Source organism: Schistocerca cancellata, chromosome 1, assembly GCF_023864275.1.
Source record: "Schistocerca cancellata isolate TAMUIC-IGC-003103 chromosome 1, iqSchCanc2.1, whole genome shotgun sequence".
In the NCBI taxonomy this organism is placed as follows: domain Eukaryota; kingdom Metazoa; phylum Arthropoda; class Insecta; order Orthoptera; family Acrididae; genus Schistocerca; species Schistocerca cancellata.
In genome coordinates this window covers 163,494,096-163,516,652 of record NC_064626.1, presented here as the reverse complement: position 1 = coordinate 163,516,652, position 22,557 = coordinate 163,494,096, and the positions used below count along the sequence as shown (strand labels likewise).

Sequence of the window (22,557 nt, the reverse complement as noted above, 5' to 3'; positions counted from 1 at the left end):
ACTGGTGTTCATAATTAATGTGCTTTCAGAGATAAAGTGTTTTATTTCACTGACAGGCCTTCAGATTTGGTCTTGAATGTGATTCCAACATGACACTGTTTGGTGTACACACTGAATACTCAGGGTGTATAAAAATTAAAAAATAAATAAAATAAAATAAAAATCTGAATTTTTCCCACAGTTCCCAATTAAAAATGCTCTTTTTCGCAGGTGAAAATAAGCTTTTTCCTGGGTCAAAATAGACTACACCCCTGGTGAAAGCACATTTTTTTCCCACGTCAAATGACAATGTACTTTCCCTTAGAGTAGTGAAACTTATCAATCCTTTGAATGGTAAACATTTTATCCAATGGTATAGAACTTCCCTACGTTATGGAAACAAAACCTAGCAAAGAATAATGTGTTTTGGAAAGATGTTTAATGTGTGGCAACATTTACAATGCAAATCTTTGTATTACGAAAGTATAAACACGAATTCCACCAAATACAGCACTGTAGTTCTGAGGCATTCAAATCGAGATTGCAACGCATTTTTGTCAACCAACCATAGCTCACACTACAAGTACCACGAGCACACAAATATGAAAAGTTAATGGTTTAAATTAATATATATACAGTATACCTACAAGAAAAGCTAAGCTCTCACATGTAATATTGGTCACCAAAAATTGTTTGCTGTGTTTTCTGAGGGTGTGGTTAGGCAGGATCCTCAGCATAAAACTTGAAACTGCAGCAAGGGAAAATTGCTGACAAGCACAATTATAAATTTCACTGCTGTGTAACAAACATTTTGTGGGTTACCTGGATGGATACATGTTCTGTCGAGTACTTTGACTTTCCGATAGTAAAACAAATTAATTACATGTGCAATCGCTCAAGAGCTCATTAAACATTTTTTAAGGATAATTATCCTCTATGCCATCATTATTGCATAATCTGTAATCTATGAAAGAACTAAAATAAATATGAAAAACTAACCTTGAATCCTGGTCTTTTTTAGCATGTATTATGCTGCAAAATATATCAAACACAAATGTGCCAGTAAAATTTTTAATAATTGCATAAATGGCTGTTCTTCTGAGCTCAAAATTTTTCTAAGTGGCTGGCCCTCAATGTTAAGTTTTGGATGAGGGTCTAACGCTCTGCGATTTAAGAAAGTCACTGCACATTCTCAAGTGTAACATAATTCATCTCACGCAAAAGGAAATTTACTTTGAAATTAACGCCTCACAAATCACAATTCACAATATCTTTGAGTGACTTTTTAGAAATGTAAACAGTTGTGACATCACTTTCATCAAAATGAGGCCCACGAGAAACACACATCAAAAGCAGTTTGTTGTTACACAGCATTGTATATCTCTGACACATTTTTCTGTTAGCTGACGCTTCTGTATGCAGTGCGTTTTTTTGTTGTAAATGGCACATTTTCGTTGCACAGTTTTATTTTAGTGTTATTCTCCCATTTGTTATGTTGTTGAAGTATTATTTTGCAGTAGAGAGCTAAAGTAAAATTCTTTGCTACAATATGAACTCTTATCAGTCAAAATTAATTCAACTACTGCTTCCCTTTCATGCTCCTCGACTCTCGTAACAGGTACAATGACATGACGTGTTTGGCAAACTTGTACTTTCACTTTGATGGTACAGTTCAGCAATGCCTGGAGAAAAACAAAAATAAGCCTTATAGCTCAGACAAATTCAAAGTCGAACTGAAGAAAACATTTGATAAAACTCAACAGCAAGTCCACTAAGGGAATAACAATTGAAGAACAGACCTTATGTCATAGCAAAATTACACAGCCTTACATACAGAATATTTTGGCCCAATGTCACTAATTGAATCCAAGTGACTGTAGCTGACAATCTCACATTTGATGAAAGGAATTGCGGAAGACATGTATAAAGTCTTTTGGGTTAAGTCTGTCACAACAGGAGAATTCAAGTGGTGCCAGCGTATCAAGGAAATGCAACACAGAAAGATTTGGACAAAAGAACTATGACCAATTCCCAAACATGGTTCCTATGGCAGTTGTGGAAGATCAATGTGACCTAGCCTCTTTCATAAACCAGGTCATAAGAAAAGACATACAACAGTTTTTTGGCAGCCAGGACTATCAGATCTAGTGCACAAGAAATATTGGCCATGAACAGCGACACTATATCTCAGGAGGTAATACAGAATGTTCAAAAAAGAGTTCTATCAGAATCTGGCACCAATCTCCACCACCAGTCCAACACAAAGTGAGAAATGGATTTTCAACTCTGACCTACACCACCATTGTCAAACGATGATCAAGCATCCGACCAATGCAGGTACAAACAACTCCTTTGCCAAGTATAGCACCCCGCAGAAGAATGGATATTTGGAAAATGAGGACAACAAGAAAGAAGATGACAGTTAGACAACTAATACTCTGCAAGAAATCAACTATAACAATAGTCCTATTTTCATCAGTCAACTGCAGACAACTATAATTGATCTATGCGTCAAGGTTTGTCGCCATTCTTGGACAAGGTCACTCCCCAACATGCCGTAGCCACTCCCATCACCAAAGAGGTGCCAGCCACTTTTCTAGCCCCCTAATTTAGGAAAACTACATGAGGTGACCATTTACAGAGGTAGTGGTGGTGACACCACACGTGAAAATTCTCCAAGGACAACAGCAAGGTGGCTAAAAGTATCGACACCATCATCAATGGTCAACCTGTCTGAGCACTTGTTGACTTAAAGGCCTTCTTTTCTTGTAATGTCGAATGCTTATCATCACCAGTTAAAGAGGACTCTGTTCCTTGATAAGACAATGATTCTGCTGATGGTTGTACAAGGAAAATGTGTCCAGCCGATAGGGACATGTATTGCTAGAATACCAATCAATGACAGAACACAGCCCTTTGAATTTGTTATTTTAACAGAATGTAGTCATTGATGATATTCTCAGATGAGACTTCTTGCAGACATTATAAGCAGTCAAACCGTGGAAGTTCCGAGTTCAAGATTAGTGAAGCAATCCCAACAATCACACTTAACAAAAATCGTTCTGGGTGGCTGTTTGCTGTTGAAGACATTGTCACCCCCTGTCATCAAGACAACTTCCAGTCATCAGTCAAGATGCTCAGTTAAACAGTGAAGTTTTTGTTGACTGCAAAAAGCTACTCAGGCTCCAAAAGAAATCTGCATGCTAGCAATGATTGTAAGCAGTGTAGGTGATCAAGAACTTTGGATTGTTAACGGCAGCCACAACTCGTTCAGGAAAGGTAGCTTAGTGAAACTGATGAAGAATCGTGCTCTGCTACCACTTCAGACAATATAGGGGAAGGGGTAGAGTGAAGCTACTATAGAACTGCCAATGGGATCTGGCCTGATCGAGGAACAAATTCAATGAGTGGTAGCTATTCTGTGTCAGCTTTTGGATGATTTTAAATCTAAAAGACCAATTGGCCCATGGTAAAACATCATATCAGCACTGAAGATCATCCACCAATAAGCCAGCATTCATATCATTGAGTCTTCAGAGTGTCCTTGGTCTTCTCTTGTGATCCTTGTGAAGGATGGCACATGGCGTTTCTGCATCAATTACAAACGATTAAACAAAATCATGAAGAAAGACCACCATCAAGCATTGATGACACCCTTGACTGCTTGAAAGAGTGAAATATTTCTCAATTATGGACCGGACTACTGGCAAATCTAGGTTCACAAAGCTGAGCGAGAAAAGACTGCCTTCCTAGCTTCAGATGACCTCGATGAGGTTTTGAAAATTTATGCCATTTGAACTGTGTAATGCTCCAGCTACCTTCGATCATATGATGGAAAAAACTCACTTAGACCAATAAGCAGACAATATGTAATCGTCATCTGAATGACATTGTCATTTGCCCCTACAGAAGACGTTTAGAGAGCATCTACACTGCCTGAAAACCCTAATAAAGTGTGTTCAGACTGCAGGCCTCTGCCTGAACTGGGAAAGTGCCTCTTCAATGTCCAAGAAACAAAAATCTTAGAGCATCTAGTAAATGGCAATTAAGTGTGTCCTGACCCAAAAGAATAGAAAGAGCAGTCACCGATTTTCCGGCTCCTTGCACATTCGTGATGTGGAAAGTCTTCTTGGAAGGTACTTGTACAGGGTGTCCAACTCAAACGTCCCTTATTTCAAGCACCCAGGAGAGGAAAACCACAGTAGATACGACAATGAAAAATGCACCACATTGTAGAGCATCTCAAAGAATTTACATCTCCGCACCAGAGGTGCCAAGCATTGTTGCCAAAGTGCAGCATGGTCGCATAAAGTGAAAATGGTGACTTCACAGCAGTGCACGCAAGCAGTAGTATGGTTTGCGGAAACAAAATCACCGATTACTGTGCAAATAAATTATCGTTGTGTGTATGAATGTGATCCACCTGATGTGAAAACAATTAAGGAATGGTATAGGAAGTTTCTGTCAACAGGAAGTGTTCTGAAACATTCTGGCAGTTCACATTATGGAGTTACAGACGAGACAGTGGAGAACATCAGACAAAAGTTTCTCAGAAGCCCACATAAGTCACGCATCTAGGCAACTTCATGTACCATGAACAACATTGCATCACGTAGTTCACCAGTGTCTTCGTATGTGTGATTACAAAGTGCAAATTCTGCAACATTTGATGCCAAACAACAAACCACGCCGACAACAATTTGATGCGAATATGCTGCAGCGTATTGATATGGATGCCAGCTTCCTGGAAATATGTTTATTCTCAGATGACGCAACCTTTCATCTATCAGGAAGGGTTAATAGGCATAATGTTCAGATTTGGGGTTCTCAAAATCTGCGCATTGTCATTGAACATGTTAGTGATAGCTCTAAACTAAACGTCTGGTGCTGGCTAATGCACTACAGGATTGTTGGACCGTTTTTCTTTACGGAAGAAACAGTGAATGGGTCAGTGTATCTTGACATATTGGAGCAGTTTGTGTACCCTCAGATACAAGACTTGCAACCCAACATAATTTTTCAACAAGATGGAGCTCCGCCACATTGATCAATGGCTGTTTGCAAGTTCCTGGATAGGAAATTTCCCAATTGTTGAATTGGACGCGGACGAGGCACTACCTGGCCACCATGTTCACCTGACATTATGCCGCTTGATTTCTTCATGTGGGGATTCATGAATTCGTTTATGCAACCAAAGTGGACGATATTGTTACATTGCAACTACGTATCACTAATGTGATTACAACAATAACAGAGGAAATGATACAAAGAACTTGGCAAGAAATTTAATATAGACTATTTTCTTCATGCTACAAATGGTTCACAGGTAGAGGTGTATTGATGATAAATAAATAAATAAATTCTTTTGAGATGCTCTACAATGTGATGCATTTTTCATTGTCGTATCCATGAGGGGCGTTTGAAAAGTCCATGCAAAAATAAAAACTACTTACGTGTTTGGGGTAGACCTTTTTTATTTTTCAACAGTCTCCTTTTGGACTTATACACTTCGTCCAATGCTGTCCTAATTTGTTGATCCCTTCTAATAATAGGAATTGTCCAAGTCTGCCAAATAGCTATTAGTTGCTGCAATCACCTCCTCGTTTGAATAAAATCTTTGTCCCGTCAGCCATTTCTTCAATTTGGGGAACAAATAGTAGTACGGGGGAGCCAAGTCTGGAGAATAGGGGATATGTGAAATGAATTGGAATCCTACTTCCATTAATTTTTTGACCACAACTGCTGAGGTGTGTGCTTGTGCATTGTCATGATGGAAAAGGACTTTTTTGCGGTCCAATTGCCAGCGTTTTTCTTGCAGCTTGGTTTTCGAACGGTCCAATAACTATGAATAATATGCACCTGTAATAGTTTTACCCTTTTCCAGATAGTCGATGAGGATTATACCTTGTGAATACCAAAAGACAGTCGCCATAACCTTTCCGGCTGAAGGAATGGTCTTCACCTTTTTTGATACACATTCTCCCTTGGTAACCCATTGTTTAGATTGTTGTTTGGTCTCAGGAGTATAGTAATGTATTTATGTTTCATCCGCAATGACGAAATGATGCTTAAAGTCCTGCAGATTCTTCCTGAACAGCTGCAAACCATCCTTGCAACACTTCACACGATTCCGTTTTTGGTCAAGAGTGAGCAATCGCAGAACCCATCTTGTGGATAGATTTCTCATTTTATGCACAACATTATGTACCCGTTCATTCGAGATGCCCACAGCATTAGCAATCTCATGCACCTTAACTCTTCTGTCACCCGTCACCATATCATGGATTTTATCAATGATTTCTGGAGTCGTAACCTCCACAGGGCGTCCAGAAGGTTCAGCATCACTTGTGCCCATGTGGCCACTTCGAAAATTTTGAAACCACTTATAAACTGTTCTAATCGATGGTGCAGAGTCACCGTAATGTTTATCAAGCTTCTCTTTAGTCTCCTGAGGAGTTTTCCCTTTCATAAAGTAATGTTTAATCACCACACGAAATTATTTTTCATACATTTTTTGACAATGACTAGACTTCCTTGATTCACACGAATGCCAGACACAAAGAAATAGACCAATATGGCTCAAACTTGGTGTGCGTTCTTTCCAAAGATGCTACTAACTAAACATGACCTGATACTTGCCGGTGGTGCCATCTCTCGGACTTTGCACGGACATTCCAAATGCCCCTCGTACTGTGGGTTTAAACTCAGAAGAGAGTTCCTGCAGCCACTCTGTAGCAATTCTGGATGCATAAGGTGTCACACTGTCTTGCTGCAATTGCCCAAGTCCATCGGAATGCACAATGAACATGAATGGATGCACGTGATCAAACAAGATGCTTACATATGTGTCACCTGTCAGAGTCTTATCTACATGTATCAGGGGTCCCATGTCACTCCAACTGCACACACCCCACAACATTACAGAGCCTCCACCAGCTTGAACAGACCAGTGCTGACATGCTGGGTTCATGACTTCATGAGGTTGTCTCCATTCCCGTACACATTCAACCACTCAATACAATTTGGAACGAGACTCGTCCAACCAGGCACCATGTTTCCTGTCATCAACAGTCCATTGTCGGTGTTGATGGTCCAGGCAAGGTGTAAAGCTATGTGTCGTGCAGTCATCAAAGGTACACGAGTGGGCCTTCAACTTGGAAAGCTCATATCGATGACATTCCATAGAATGGTTCGCACGCTGATACTTGCTGATGGCCCAGAACTGAAATCTGCGGCTATTTGCAGAAGGGTTGCATTTCTGTAACACTGAAAGATTCTCTTCAGTCGTCATCGGTCTCGTTCTTGCAGGATCTGTTTCCGGCTTCAGTGACGTTGGAGATTTGATATTTTATCGGATTCCTGTTATTCACAGTACACTCGTGAAATGATCGTACAGGAAAATCCCCACTTCATCATTACCTCGGAGATGCTGTCCTGTCACTCATGCGCCAACAGAAACACCAAGTCCAGACCCACTCAAGTCTTGAGAACCTGCCATTGTAGCAGCAGTAACCAAGCTAACAACTGCACCAGACACTTGCTGTCTTATACAGACACTGCTGACTGCAGTGCCATATTCAGCCTTTTCACATATATCTGTATCTGAATATGCATGCCTATACCAGTTTCTTCGGCACTTCAGTTTATAATCCTATGGGATGTAAACAGATCCTTGTCATCGCAGCTCACACGTATCACTGGCCACGTCTCTACTGATCCGTTAACAAGTATATGAGCCATTTTAAGGTATGCCAATGATATAACCACATGCTACAATTACATTATGGGTATCTGGTACCATTTCTTTCTGCAATAGCACCACTCCAAATAATTAGAATTGACCTCTTGTGGAAATTTCTGAAGACAGCAAATGGGAATCAATAGATAAGTCTGCACTGACTTCCTCACCAGCTATGCTATCACCAAAGCTGTGTTGACTGCTGAAGCTCCAGAAATTGCGAAGACCCTTACAGAAGAAACAATTTTGAAGCATGTAGCATCTCATGTGATGTTCATTGAGCATGGTAAAGTTTTCCAAGTCAAGACTGGTATCAAAGGTTATTACAAGTTGTATCATCACTCACAGGATGGCCAACAGATGAATGGCCTCATAGAACATTTTACTACGACATTAGTAGACTACGTTGATGTCAAACAGAGACTGGGGTACAATACTGTCTCTCGTGAAATTTGCATACAATACAGCGAAGCAAGACGCTTTCTAAAATGTGGTCGCCAGGCCAAAACAACAATGAACTCACTGTTCCCATTTTAATTGTAAGGGTGACTACGTGAAACATCTTTCCACCAGGACTGAAGACGCACGGCAGCTGGCTCACATACAGACCCTGCCTGCCAAGCGCTATGATGCTAAGCACTGGCCAGTGACATACAACTTGGGACACTGGGTATGACTTTTTACATCTATGCGAAAAGTGGAACTACTGGAAAAGATAGAGAAGTGCTACTTTGGGCTGTACAGCACCCCTGTCATCTCACATGTCACAAAGTTGAGAATTATGATCCTCCATCAAGAAGACAAAAGCAAATAGATGTCAACCGTGTCCTCCATATGAAGCCCTACTATTGTCCATAGGTGCAGATTGAACATGGGATGTTCAAGGAACCAGACGACCCACTTGTTGATCATTAAACTTTAATGGCAGGGGCTTCCTTCACAGTGAAGGTGATGAAGCAACACAAAGAGAATGCGAGGATCTGCCAGTACCGTCATACTCTACATTGTGTAGTGTCATGATTAGCGTCACAGGCTGGCATGCTCCAGGTCACCACTTAAAACCCAACCATCAACAGTTATTTATTATTTAGTATTTATCAGTTCTGGAAGGTTCCTGAAATATCTTATGTTTGTAATGTTTGAATATTCAATGTATTAACTAGAAGTAGTAATTAGGCTCATTGCTAAGAGCTATTTAAAAAACTGGTCATTCTTTCTTCATCAGTGGAGTGCATATTATGGTAAACATTGTTACCTATTTCACTAATAGTTCTATACACACACATGTACCAAGAGCCAGTTTGGATTTACATTCACCAGTAAAACAAATGAAAAATTTGAAACAGCAGTTTGTATTAGGTAAGAAAATTGTATAATAAATTTCCTAAGGAAATGAAAGAGATTACTACAATACATCTGTTCAAAAGGGCAGCCAAGGCATTCTCGACCAATAATGCATAATACACAAAGCTTAACTACAGCACCCTGTTGCATCTCAATACACAATCACAATTTACTGCTTTTATATGAAAATCACTTGTTAAGATCTAAAGTGTGTGATAGTAATGTCTTGTCATTCTTCTGAGTTCAGTGTCTAACTCCTCATTTGGAGGGAGGGGGGCTTCAGTTTTTCAGGTCAGAGGGAAGAACAGAAAAACATACAAAGAGTACAGTTCATTATTTGCAAGCCTGCAGTCAGTTTTCTGAACAGACTGGAATTAGCACAAGGGGCATAGTAGCATCTTTAAGACCCAGAAGCCATCAACAGGTGTCCTTGCTGAGCACTGCAATAGACAGTAAAATGACGTTTTATAAGTTATCTTAAGCAAACTGTGTGTAAACTGAAGGACTTTGTATAATAAGGACCAACCAAATGAGGTGATGAAGCTGTTAAGACACTGACTTCATATTCAGGACAACATAGTTTGCTTTGTTCAGAAATTCTGATTTACATTTTCTGTTGTTTTCCTAGTCACTTCAGGCAATTGCTTGAATGGTTCCTTCATCAAGGCCATAGATGACCACCTGTTCTGTCCTATAGAGCACACTTATGTATTCCATGCATATCTGTACTTTTAGTTACTGATTTTAATTTTATTGCTGCAACAATTCCTTTATTACTGATATGATTCTTGGATGTATAAAAGTAAGTAAAGAAATATATAAAACCAGCCTTTTGGAATACTCTAAGTTTGTCTAACAGCTGCATTCCACATCCATGAATTTCATTCCGTCCTGGCTGTACATTTGTGTTCATGATAAATGTTCTTTCAGTGGTAAGTGCTGTATTTCACTGACAACCCTGTTCCTGGATTTGAACTTGATCATGGTCCTCATGTGACAATACGGCAGCTTGCAGTGATACTTTGAAGACGTCTGACTGTTAGAGGTTGCTTCTGAAAGATCTGCAGTATGTCATTTGGCTTCCACTGATTATTTTAAATAAATTTTATAGCAAAAAATTCAACAAAGTCAACTTTGCAATTTTGCCTACCTCCTCAACAACAGCTCTCTAAATGTGATTGCGATTATTTACTTAATTTGTGTGTAAAGAAAAATAGATTATTTCATAAGTGTTCTGTAACTTCATCTGTAATATTATAGCACACAACACTTATGAGCAACAGGCACAATGGAAAAATAATAGTAGTATGTACAATACTTCTCTAAGCAAAACTGTTACAAAGGCTCTTACTGAATACATTCTTCTATCATCTTCACAGGAAGAAACACTCTCAGCATCATCAACGAGTTCAGTCATGCTATCATCATCCTCTTCCTCCTCTTCTTCCTCGTCTTCCAAAATATCATCATCATCATTCCCATAATCATCCGGGGGCTCCTGCTTTATTGTAGTTTCCTGTATTAATCAAGAAACAAGAGAAAAGAAAGAGGATTAATATCATAAATATAGTGCTAAACTATACACAATTCTGCAAGCACTTTTTTTCCCCATATCATTTTAATAGTTTGTTTCTTTTTGCTTATGAGTAATTAACTCCAATATAAAATATTTATCAGTGGATATGCAATTATGTTAACTGCAGCTATGTTGATGAATTTAAATTCAATTTTATTTGCCCTATACATTTAGTCCCTTGTGTCTTATTAACTACACGATTTACACAATGTCTGTGTTTATACAGTGTTTGTAAATTACCTTACAACACACAATGCTTGCATGTCTGAAGGAACACAGCACAACTACACGATTTACACAATGTCTGTGTTTATAAATTACCTTACAACACACAATGCTTGCATGTCTGAAGGAACACAGCACCCCCCCCCCCCCCCCCCCCCAATCATTGGTATATATGCCTAAATGGGCTAGTAACAAAAATAAAAAAAATTCTGTCTTCATGTGGGGGAGTGAAAAGTGCAAGCATAAAGTATATGGACAACATGGCATGCATATAGACATTTGGATGGGTCAAGGAGATGTGTACGGGTGGCTGAAATGGTAAAGGTCACCGTTTGCGAAAAGTAGGACTTTCATGTTGAGAGTTCCACTCTGGCACAAATTTGTGTGTGTCACTAATAAAATTTACAGCTAATGTCAATAAGTATTCTCAGTTTTCAAATCCATTTCTTAAGATTAACTACTTGGGCATTACATAGCAGATTTTTGGTTTACTGGGAAGAATAAAGGAAATGGCAGTTTATTTTTAAATGAACTGATATATGATAAGTCTGGACATTCTATATACTCTCAAACACTAGTCATTAATGTAATACTCCTGTTAACATAACAAGCAATTACCTAAAGTGACAGAAAGAATGTGTGGAACAACCTATTTCCACTGTCCGAAAGAATTAACAGGCGTGCTACTTTTTTTGTAAATGTGAGCATTTTGCACACTTTAGCCCCTCTAAAAGTAAGTTGAGCATAACATTTAGCATCTAATTTGTTTTTTCGTCTTAATATCACTAAAAATATTTTTGATGCATTTCCATCAAAAGTCACAGCAATTTTGTACTAAGCAGTGTGGCTATTAGCACGATTTCCATTTCCAACACCTTCAACCTATTACCCGGAACCTATCCTCCTATATAAAAGATACCAACCATTTCCTCAACCAACTCTCCACAGTTCCTGTCCCTTTACCACACGGTGCCCTGCTCGTCACTATTGATGTCACCTCCCTGTACACTAACATTCCTAATGCCCGTGGCCTTACGGCTATCGAACACTACCTTTCCAGATGTCCTATGGATACCAAACCAAGAACCTCCTTTCTCATCTCCATGACCAACTATATCCTTCCCACCCCTCCTACCGTGGTATTCCGCTGTCCACCGAACCTACACAATATGCTCGTCCATCCTTGCACAATCGCTGCTCCCAATCCCTTACCTCATGGCTCATACTCCTGTAATAGGTCTAAATGTAAGACCTGTCCCATACATTCTCCTACCACCACCTACTCCAGTCCGGTCACTAACATCACCTATCCCATCAAGGGCAGGGCTATATGTGAAACCAGTCATGCGATTTACAAGCTAAGCTGCAACCACTGTGCTGTATTCTATGTAGGCATGAAAACCAACGAGCTGTCTGTCCGCATGAACGGCCACCAACAACTGCTGAACACGCTGCCAAACATGATATCCCTCATCTCAATAACTGCTTCACAGCCTGTGCCATATGGATCCTTCCCACCAACACCAGCTTTTCTGAATTGCTCAGTGGGAACTTTCCCTGCAATACATCCTACGCTCCCGTAACCTTCCTGGCCTCAATCTTCGTTAATCACTGTCCTCACCCATCCAGCCCCCTCCCTGTTCCCATTCCAGCACTACACAGCCGTCATTTCACTGCCACACCCAGTCTTTTAATTTCTTTTTATTTCTCTTTTCTACTACTTACCCCCTCCCCCCTCCGCACCTTCTCTCCTGCCCTCCGTCTAAACTGCAACACTTCACTGTCCACCACTCCCACCATACTATCCCTCCCCCTCCCCACCCCAGCCTCCTCCTTACCCCCACCCAGTCACCACTCCCATCATGCACTGGTGCTGCAGTTCACAGTGTGGTTTCAGCTCTCTCAGACTGCAGACATGTGTGCAGGTTGCGTTTACGTGTGTGTGTGTGTGTGTGTGTGTGTGTGTGTGTGTGTACTGCTGACAAAGGCCTTAATGGCTGAAAGCTTTAATTGTGTGAATCTTTTTGTTGCGCCTATTGCGACTCAGCATCTCCACTATATGGTGAGTAGCAACTTTCCTTCCCTGCTATTGTTACAAACAAAGGAACTATATATCAATAAACTAAAAACCTTGTCTAAATCTGATGTGCCATCAATCACTCTCTCTCATTCACTCACACAGTATTTAAACCTATTAATTCAATCCTTGTACAAATATTTATGTTTATGAAGCTTTGTCTGCAGTGCTACTGGTTTGACTAAGTAGCCCGGCAGCACTGTTGCCAGTCTCAAGCCAGTGTAAAGGAAGAGGTGAGAGGGGCATCTAGAGAAGCCACACAAGAGTAAACAGAACATATCTTGATTCACTTCTGGGACTAACTACTTCTACTGAAATCCTGTCAACACCCTTGTTTGGCCTCCAACAGATATTATCTGATTCAGCATGGTGCAAAGTTGGTTAATTGTGCCCTAGAACAGTAAACAGTCCAAAGCTGTCATAGAACGGTCAGTGAGCTAACAGATTCTGGGGCATTCCCACATACAAATGTCATACTCTGCTACTGTCAACATTACATTACTCGCAAAAAATAGAAAAACACCCTGAGCAAACAGCATATCATTACAATAGCATTGTAAGAGACCAGGCATATGGATGAAATATGCTTTTAATTCAGGAAAGTATTGGATTTTGGCAGGAAAGCCAAGCAAAGAATATGAAAATACAAGTAAGAGTATGCTTTTATAATCCATAAACAAATCCAGAGCTATTACTGACTGTAGTTCCAAGAACTGTAGACTCTTCACAGTCTCCTTTAGAGGAACAAACAATGCATATGCCCCCACCAAGTGACTAACACAACAGCCCAAGGGAAGTTAGAAATGTTACCACACCAAAAGAGCTGCTGTAAAGTGTTCCAGACAAAACTATTATCATACATCTTCGAGATTCCAATGCTCAACTCGGTAAAGATAGAAAATTTTAGAATATCAACATAAACTTTTACAGAACACGTTCTCGCTTCCCACGCTCGGGTTCCCGGGTTCGATTCCCGGCGGGGTCAGGGATTTTCTCTGCCTCGTGATGGCTGGGTGTTGTGTGATGTCCTTAGGTTAGTCAGGTTTAAGTAGTTCTAAGTTCTAGGGGACTGATGACCATAGATGTTAAGTCCCATAGTGCTCAGAGCCATTTGGACCATTTTTTACAGAACATTCAAAATTAACTTCAGCAGATTTGGTCCCCCAAACCCTAACTCTAAGAACAAGGAAAGAAAGGTAGCATATGTTGAGGTGGAAAACATTCAGATACTGACCAAGAACATTCACTCAAGTGCTCCTACACTGTAAAAACACTACCTGAGGTGTTCAACAACAATCAGAAATAACCAAATCCAGACTCAGAAGAACCTACTGTGGAGTAGGTTGGGAGCAGCATAAATAACTAAGATTAATAAAGTTCACGGGGATGATGGTCACAATGCACTACTCTTTAAATATGCAAATGAGAAAGCAATCACTGAACAGGGACGTAATATAAATAAAATGTGAGAAAAGGAGCAACTTGCAAAGGATGGATGTCAACATTAAGATATCTTCTTCACAAAAAAGGCGATAAGTCATAACATCTACAAGTACATCAATACTCAACAAACCACTGTGAACTGCGTCACATTCTCACTGCACCCTATATTAGGGTCTCTTCTTGTTCAAGTCATATATGGAGCATGGACAGAAAATTGCTTAAATGTCTCTCTCTGCACATGGTGTAACTGATCTAATCTTATCTTCACAGTACCCATAGAAATGTTACATATGATGCTGTAACACATTCACAGATTCTCACTAATACAAGTTCTTGAAACTTTATAAATAGGTTTTGGTGGGATAATTAACGTCTATCTTTAAATGTCTGCCAATTCAGGTTTCTTCACCATTTCCATTATGCTTTCCCATGGGTTGAACAGACCTGTGACCATTCGTACTGCCAGTCTCTGTATATGATCAATGTCTCCAGTTGGTCCCGCTTGCACATGTTCCACAAAGGATGGACTGCCAGGTTTCTTTTTTTGCAAGCAATTTATTTGCAAACTAATCTTATTTTCTCAGTATACTACCAATGAACCAGAGTCTACCACCTATTTTCTTACATCTGAGATAATGTGATCGTTTCATTTCATAACCTACAAACTGTTACTCCAAGATATTTGTATGAGTTGACCAATTCCAATCCAATGGTCTCCTTGATATTGTAGTCACAGGACACTATGTTTTTTTCCATTACCCTAGTGCACATTTTACCTAACTGAAAATTTACTGCAAGTTGCAACCTTCGCACTTCGCTGAAATATTATCGAGATCTTCCTGTACATTTACACAGCATTTTTTCAGATCGTACTTCATTACAGGTAACTGCATCATTTCAAAAACTCTGAGGATACTGTTCATATTGCTGGCCAGTTTGTTGATAAACAAAATGAGCAGCAAGGGTCCTAACACACTTCACTATGGCACCCCTGAAGCTATTTTTACATCTGTCAATGACTCCACGTAAGACAACATGTTCCGTCCTCCCTACCAAGATATCCCTCAACCCCACTCATAAATTTCACTTGATACCCCCTATGGTCATACTCTAATTAATAAGCATTAATTAATGTGGTACTAAATCAAAAGCTTCTCTGAAGTCAAGACATACAGCATCTACCTGACTGTCTTGATCCACAGCTTCCAGAATATCATCTGAGAAAAGTTTGCGTTACATTACAGAATACATGCTGTATTGCATGGAGGACGTCATACCCCTTTCCACCCTGAACACCTTTTTTTTTAAAAATGGTGAATAAAGTTGAATTCTCTGTACACTTGGGCATCATAGACACTGTGAAAATAATAAAAAAAACTCTTCCATAAAAATTGTAGCGGGGAAACAACTAGCACCATCGTGAGGGTCAGGTTTTATTTCACCAAAATTCTTCTCTGACTTCCTGCTGTTTGTTTGATATTATAAGTTACCTGGGGAACAGTTATGAATAAAAAATTATTCTTTCATTACTTTTATTTATTAGTTATTACAAAAAATGTTACATAGATTGCAAATCATATTCTGTGGCAAAAAAATTTTATTATTAATTTTTTTATATAGTTTACCAAATGAAAGTGCTGGCAGGTCGACAGACACACAAACAAACACAAACATACACACAAAATTCAAGCTTTCGCAACCAACGGTTGCCTCGTCAGAAAAGAGGGAAGGAGAAGGAAAGACAAAAGGATATGGGTTTTAAGGGAGAGGGTAAGGAGTCATTCCAATCCCGGGAGCGGAAAGACTTACCTTAGGGGGAAAAAAGGACAGGTGTACACTCGCGCACACACACACATATCCATCCACACATACACAGACACAAGCAGACATTTGTAAAGGCAACAACTCTTTCCCTTTACAAATGTCTGCTTGTGTCTGTGTATGTGTGGATGGATATGTGTGTGTGTGCGAGTGTACACCTGTCCTTTTTTCCCCCTAAGGTAAGTCTTTCCGCTCCCGGGATTGGAATGACTCCTTACCCTCTCCCTTAAAACCCATATCCTTTTGTCTTTCCTTCTCCTTCCCTCTTTCCTGACGAGGCAACCGTTGGTTGCGAAAGCTTGAATTTTGTGTGTATGTTTGTGTTTGTTTGTGTGTCTGTCGACCTGCCAGCACTTTCATTTGGTAAGTCACATCATCTTTGTTTTTTAAATATATTTTTCCTTCGTGGAATGTTTCCTTCTATTATAACCATATTTTTATATAGTTTGTAACACAAAGCCATGGTTCAGACTGCTTCACTTTTCGTGAAATAATTTGAAACAATCCTTTTTCCTTTTGCAAGACATAAGTACTGATTGAATTTTATGCACTTTGTCTTTGTTCTGGAACTGCAGCGCTCATACTGACATGTTCGTGGTGGCAAAACCTGGTTTCGGGTGGGGTTTGTAAACTTCTGCCTTTGTGGAGGTACTTAACGTATCATCTAACAGTGTTTCAGACTCTTCAGCTCTCTTCTTTCTGTCTGGACATGACAGAAGAGCCTAAGCTACAGACATTCTAAATTTCAATAGATACATAATGTTCTTTCTGGCAGTCTGGTTTTCACGACAGTGCTCTCTGTAGAGAAACCAGCAGTTGACCACTGAAAGGTCTATGAAATGCAGCAAGCACTTGAGTGTCCATTTTCTGGTTCTGAACCACGTTCGGTAATACTCAACCTGTTGGTCATGAATGTCTACGCCACCCATATTGGCATTGTATTGCTGAATTACAAAAGTGCAATCTACATCAAGATAGTGACCCTCCTCCTTACACCACCTTTGAACTTTACATTTTGGCTCAATACCAGCACAAGTGGATGCTATCACGACCCTCTGACTGTCCTGCCACTCAGTAATTACTACAGCTTCATCTGCTCTAACATATGAATGACACTCTCCTCTTTTCATTCTTCCCTCTTTCAAATTAACGTTCTTAATTCTGTTTATCATTAATGTGCCAGTAGCCTCAATTCCTTTCTCCTTAAGCTTTGCTAAGAGAGGAATTGTGGTAAAGTACCTATCAAAATAAACAAAACTTCCTTGTTGGAGAGTCTGTGTTAGTCATAAAATAACAGAAGGGCCTAATCCTAATGACTTATCACCCAGAGGTGTAGTAGCCCCCTGATAAATTTCAAAATCCAACACTATACCTGATGCTGAGGTCATGATAATTTTTTTAAGACCTACAGGCCTTGGTTTTCCTTTAACATATTGTTTCAGTTTGCAACACCCAGTAAAAGGGATCATTTGCTCATCAATACTGTAGTAGTAAAAGGTACGAGGCAAACTGTGACATCATCATCTTACTGTGTCAATCACTGTCTGAACTATCCACAGTCTACTTGTTTTAGCCTCTTCAGGTGGTTTTATAGTATCAACAAAGTGCACATTATTCCTGAGTGCAACGAACAGGTCTCTAGACATAGTGTCACTAATATCTGATAAAGAAATAGATTTCTTCCAGTACATGAGTAGCCTAGGATACCTTATGCAGCCTATCACTAAATTTATCCCAAAGAACACCTTCACTTCATGAGCTGTGGTCCCTAGGGATTTCCTTGTCTTTGTAACACTATACATATTTGTATATTTCGCTGCCTCTTCAAAAAAAAACTTTTCACTGAAATATTCACAGAAATATTCAGCAGGAGTTCCAATTGGTGATGGACTCTAGAATTAAAAAGAAGATATTTTAGTAAGAAAATGGGAATGATACATGAAATAGGTAACTCAGATCGCACCTCTTTGTCACTGACCTCAACAGCACTTTAATTAATGTTTGGTGGATGAAAGTTTAAAACAAAATTTGGTCTCCGAAAAAGCAGTGGTCTGACACCTTCTGTGACACTGTGTGAACTCCTGCACTCTTCAGGAACTTCTTCGGCACTCAAATCATCATCAGACGACTCGTCTGCCTGCTGAATATTTGAAGGAGAAGGAACCAACTCGTTGTCTTCATCTGACGAAATGCCACTCAAATCCGAATCCTCTAATAGAGAACTGATTTGATTGTCTGATAAACCTGCATACCATAATTGGAATGGTTCAAATGGCTCTGAGCACTATGGGACTTAACATCTATGGTCATCAGTCCCCTAGAACTTAGAACTACTTAAATCTAACTAACCTAAGGACATCACACATATACATGCCCGAGGCAGGATTTGAACCTGCAACCGTAGCGGTCACGCGGTTCCAGAGTGAAGCGCCTAGAACCGCACGGCCACACCAGCCGGCCATAACGGGAATGTCCATAAAAACTTCCCCATTCAAAACTGTATGAAAAGCAGTAATATAGGGAGGCCAATGACACAATCAACAACACCCACTCGAGGATGAAGTTACGCAGTCAACAACTAACACGCACAATCGTGCTAGTACAAATTTAATGCACAATTACTGTACAAAGATATGAAGTTACTAATAATTGTCAATATCACAACGTTGTATACACTATTACAAATAACCAGATCCAGCAAATTGCCGAAACAATTCAATTTAATTTAATTATGAGCTACTAACCAGACGCCGGCATAATGCTCATTTCTCGATCAACTTAAACAACATGTGCTGCAATCTGTTGGCGCCGAATGGCAACATAAACATGAGAAACACGTAGCGCACAACCTGCACGATCGTTGCAGGTTGGTTGGAAGCAAGGCAAGAGATTCAGTTCGTCGTAAAAAAAATAAAAACCGAACCTGCGCAATTGTGTGGGTTCGGGTGGAAGCGAATACTTTTCAAGGTAGGTCATTACATTTAATTCAACATGTTCTTATACTCAACAGAAAGATGTCAATTATATTGGGTGGTCATTTTGGAGATCGCCCTCTTGTAGAGGGGTGTGATCTATACCTTCTTCTGACTGATGGGCATGGCATGTATATTTAAGAGAATGGGCTAACTCAATTACAAATTCTGTAGGGAATCTGACAGTAGTTCCATTGAGCCTTATAACTTTGCTCAATTTCAGCAATCTCTCAACACCACTAATACTAATTTTTGTGCAATTCATCTTTGCAGTGGTGCAAGAATTAAACTGGAGCAGTGCAGCTGGACTTCCCCTTAAAAAAAAGGAACATTTTACAACAGAGTTCAGCACTTCAGATTTATCTCTGTTACCTAAATTTTAGGTTCTGCATCGCTCATAAGTGCTGGGCAGTAACTTCGATGCCACTGCCAGCCTTTGCACAAGACCAAATTTCTCTGGATTGCACGAGAGATTTTTTGATAAGACTATGCTACAATGGTCATTGAAGGTTTCACATGTTTCTCTCTTGACAGTCAAATGCATTTCATTCAGCACCTTCATGTCTACGGTCTTACACTTTGTTTTACACATACAGGGTGGGTTCCATAAGTAATGCAATGAAATTCATTAAAAAAATAATTTATCGAACAAAGTCATACAATTAGTCAAGGCCTGGAAAGAATCTTGGAAGACCTTCTCTGGGATGTCCTTTAGAGCCAATGAAAACGAGCCTGGATGTATTCAATCATGTCCCAATGTTGTTTTTTCAGGCCTCCTTTTATGCAACGAATCTCCTAGGGGAGTCAGATCAGGACTGTAGGGAAGGTGAGAAAGCAGTAAGGTGTGGATCCTGGCCAAAATCATTGACAACGAAGACACAGTGGCTGGGACATTGTCATGATTTAGTTTACTATCTTACCTGACATTGCTTCGGCAATAACAATCCTTTTCACACTTCTGAGCACTCCAAGTAGCAAGTTGCTTTCACAGTAATCCCAGTAGCTATGAATTCATGGTGGACACCACCTATGATGTCAAAAAGGACACTGAGCATGGTTTTGATCCTGGACTTGCATATGCATGCCTTCTTGGAGCGGGGTGGTGATGGGGTGTGTCAATCTGAACTTGTGTCTTTTTATTTCTGGGTCGCACTCAAGAATTCATGACTCATCACCGATGATAACTGAATTTAAAAAATTAGGACCATTTTCACACATTTACAAGAGTTATTGGCACTGGAGCACTCTCATGTCCTTTTGCTTGTGGGTCAGCACTTTTGGAACCACCTTGGCGCACACTCTTTTCATGTTCAAACCTTTGGTTTCACAGCGATAAGCAGTTGGTTTCATTGTGTTTAGAGTTTCTGCCACCACTGAAGGCTTGACCATCGGTCAGAAATCAAACAATCATGCACTCAGCTCATACTTTCGTTGATTCAGGAGGCTGACGGACGTCCACTGCGGGCTTCAGCAGTGACCTCCCCATGGCCCTCCTTGCCAGTGGAGAACTTTTAATTTGGACAAGCAATCATTCCCAAAGGCCTCCTGAATTATTGGAAATGTTTCAGTGATGGGCTTCCCAAGTTTAGCACAAAATCTGATAGTGCACAGCTGCTTCAATCTACTGCACTGTTTTACATAATCTCAAAATAGGGTTTACAGGAACACAAGTCCAGACTCTCCAGCAGCTTAAGAGGCAACTGAGACCAGATGCACTGTGACGCTAACACCACTCTCCACCTAGTCCATTAGGTTAGAACACACTGTGGTGTATCATATTGTTAGGAAAAAATTGGTTGCATTACTTATGGAATCCACCTTGTATTAAGCAAAACTCATCTCTTTACAGATAGCGTAAACCGTGCAGTGCTCTCCCATTGTGTGCTGTTCTATTGGGTATGTATCTAAACCTGAGCCTCAGTTTCTCTACACACACACAAAGCTAAATGTTTCGAGTTCTCCCTTGAGATAGCACCCTACTGCCTATTTATCCTAGTTATCTACTGTAAGAGGATAATTTTCCAGATTAAGGACATATAACAATTTCAACCCTGTGGCAGATGGAACTCATATCATTTCTGGGGACAATGTTACAAATTGTGAGTTATGTTCAAATTCCACAAGCAAGGCAGGTATAGTCTCAACTTTCTCTGCCAGTCAGAATGATCCCAATATGACTTCCAAATCCAGATGACAGGCACGATTCCTCAAAATGTACATTATAAACTGCAGCTGGTTGGACCTTGCTTGCATGGCTGCTGGAAGAATGAGGCTCCCTAGTATACACAGTGAGTGCACAAGGTGATCCTTCTTATCACCTACAACCATTTCCCCTAAAGGGTGCCATTTTTTGCCATACGTTTGAACTGCTAGCAATTAATTGAGCCCAGAGAGGGGCAAACTTTCTCTGCCAGTCAGAATGATCCCAATATGACTTCCAAATCCAGATGACAGGCACGATTCCTCAAAATGTACATTATAAACTGCAGCTGGTTGGACCTTGCTTGCATGGCTGCTGGAAGAATGAGGCTCCCTAGTATACACAGTGAGTGCACAAGGTGATCCTTCTTATCACCTACAACCATTTCCCCTAAAGGGTGCCATTTTTTGCCATACGTTTGAACTGCTAGCAATTAATTGAGCCCAGAGAGGGGCAGGATGACACCGATAGCTCAGAGATTTAGTGAATCGAGTTGCTGATATGAACCATATTGTTCTCGACACTGTTTAGTACTCAAAGGATCCATCTTGGTTCTATCTATTCGGGTGCCTGTTCAAACAAGTGAACAGAAATAACACACGGCAAGTGGTTACTACACTGCAGATCTACTTATACTTTTCACTCCTTTGAGCCCTCAAGAGCTGGAGAACAAAATGATAGGTTGATTGCACTGCAAACTGAAGTGTGCAGCAAGCCATAAATACTAAGAGCATAATTTCCAAATTAAGGACATATAACTACTTCAACCCTGTGGCAAATGGAACCATAAAATGCTGTGTGTTCACTAAATGTGGCAAGGGAACTTCTGCCAGGATGTAAATAATTTTAGGGAGTACATATGGTGAAACTGCTCAAAGAGTGACATTTTCTGATTATTATTGCTTAATAATTTTGATCTTTCTCAAATCAGTGCCTGTGTAGAAAAATCGGGCCATTCTGCACTGACTTTCTGAAGTATCTCTACCTCCGGAACTATTCAATCTAGAAGGCTGTGGTTCTCAGTTGTTTAATCCTTGTTGCATTTTGTGGAGTTACTTTAAGGATGTAGTGTTTTCTAGGTTTTGAACTGTCACTACGGTGGTTTGGTGCATTATTACACGTTCTTATACCTCTTTTCAACATGATGAAAAGAAATGGTTGCTTTAAGAAGCGATGTTTCCA

The 22,557-nt window shown here is 40.0% G+C and overlaps 1 protein-coding gene across 3 annotated transcripts in view; it reads right to left on the bottom strand.

The window, feature by feature from the left end:
- Window positions 1-22,557, bottom strand: part of LOC126167993 (zinc finger protein 91-like) — a 173,979-nt gene that overhangs the window by 126,041 nt on the left and 25,381 nt on the right. For all 3 annotated transcript variants that reach the window (XR_007535454.1, XM_049920521.1, XM_049920522.1), the window contains one exon: window positions 10,413-10,577. Coding sequence is in view for 2 of the 3 variants with exons in the window: in XM_049920521.1 (XP_049776478.1) it covers window positions 10,413-10,577 (165 nt within the window). In the remaining variant the exon portion in view is untranslated. The remainder of the gene's footprint in view (window positions 1-10,412; window positions 10,578-22,557) is intronic.